The sequence below is a fragment of the Nannospalax galili genome, unplaced genomic scaffold (genome assembly GCF_000622305.1).
Source record: "Nannospalax galili isolate Female #2095 unplaced genomic scaffold, S.galili_v1.0 scaffold258, whole genome shotgun sequence".
Lineage (NCBI taxonomy): Eukaryota > Metazoa > Chordata > Mammalia > Rodentia > Spalacidae > Nannospalax > Nannospalax galili.
Genome location: NW_008341047.1, coordinates 32,503 through 33,429, shown reverse-complemented (window position 1 = coordinate 33,429; position 927 = coordinate 32,503). Strand labels below are relative to the sequence as shown.

General features: G+C 38.0%; 1 protein-coding gene across 1 annotated transcript in view; it reads right to left on the bottom strand.

Moving 5' to 3' along the window:
- Positions 1 to 260, bottom strand: part of LOC103736930 (maestro heat-like repeat-containing protein family member 7) — a gene marked incomplete at its 5' end in the record, with an annotated part of 22,307 nt that extends 22,047 nt beyond the window's left edge. Inside the window, 1 exon segment of the mRNA XM_008836545.1 lies at positions 211 to 260. Coding sequence (XP_008834767.1) covers positions 211 to 260 — 50 coding nt within the window.
- Positions 261 to 927: the final 667 nt, after the last annotated feature.

Below are 927 nucleotides of genomic sequence, written 5' to 3'. Positions count from 1 at the left end.
TTTATGACTATAGCTCTGTAATACAGCTTGAAATCTGGTATAGTATTTCCCGCCCCCCAGCATTGCTGTTAGTGTTCGGAACCCCGAACACTAACATGTAAATATTAAATTCAAAGAATTAAAGGGCAAATGGGGACAGGCTGTCTTACACTTCTATGGTAAAATAGAAACCGCAAGGCTATAAAGAAGACAATGAAGACATTGTTTGGCTATGTTAAGAAAAGGTTAATCATTGACCTTTGTACTTTCCTTTTACTGTGAATATTGAAAAATATTGTACACTGAGAAATATTGTACAAACTCATGGTTTGATTTACGGTCTGATGCTTTACTGCTATTGTAAGCTTTCTAATTATAAAGAAAGGTTGTAGAAGGCTGTTTTCTCAGAAGTAGAGACAGAAGTAGAAAAAGAAAGAAGATATTCGGGCTGACCTCCCCCAAGTGGGTCAGTCAACAGCCTCTACTAAAGCTGCAATTGTGGTTTCTGGTATAGTCATTTTTACCGCCACAGTTACCTTCACCCCTTCAGGCCCCAGACTCAGCTGGAGCTGGACTCCGGCAGGTCAGGTTTATTCCGAGATTTTTTGTTGTTGTTGCAGCTATTGTGAAGGGGAGTGTTTCCATGTGCTCTTTCTCTGATTGCTTGTTATTGGTATATAGAAAGGCTACAGACTTTTGTAGGTTAATTTTGTAACCTGCCACATTACTGAACGTGTTAATAATTTCTAGAAGTTTTCTGGTGGAAATTTTGGCATCTCTTAGATATAATGTATCGACTGCAAAAAGGGATAATTTGATCTCTTCTTTTCCAGTTATTACTCCTTTAATTTCTTTTTCCTGTCTTATTGCTGTAGCAAGAGTTTCAAGTACTATGTTGAAAAAGTGAGGAGATAGAGAACATCCTTGTCTGGTTCCGGATTTTAATGG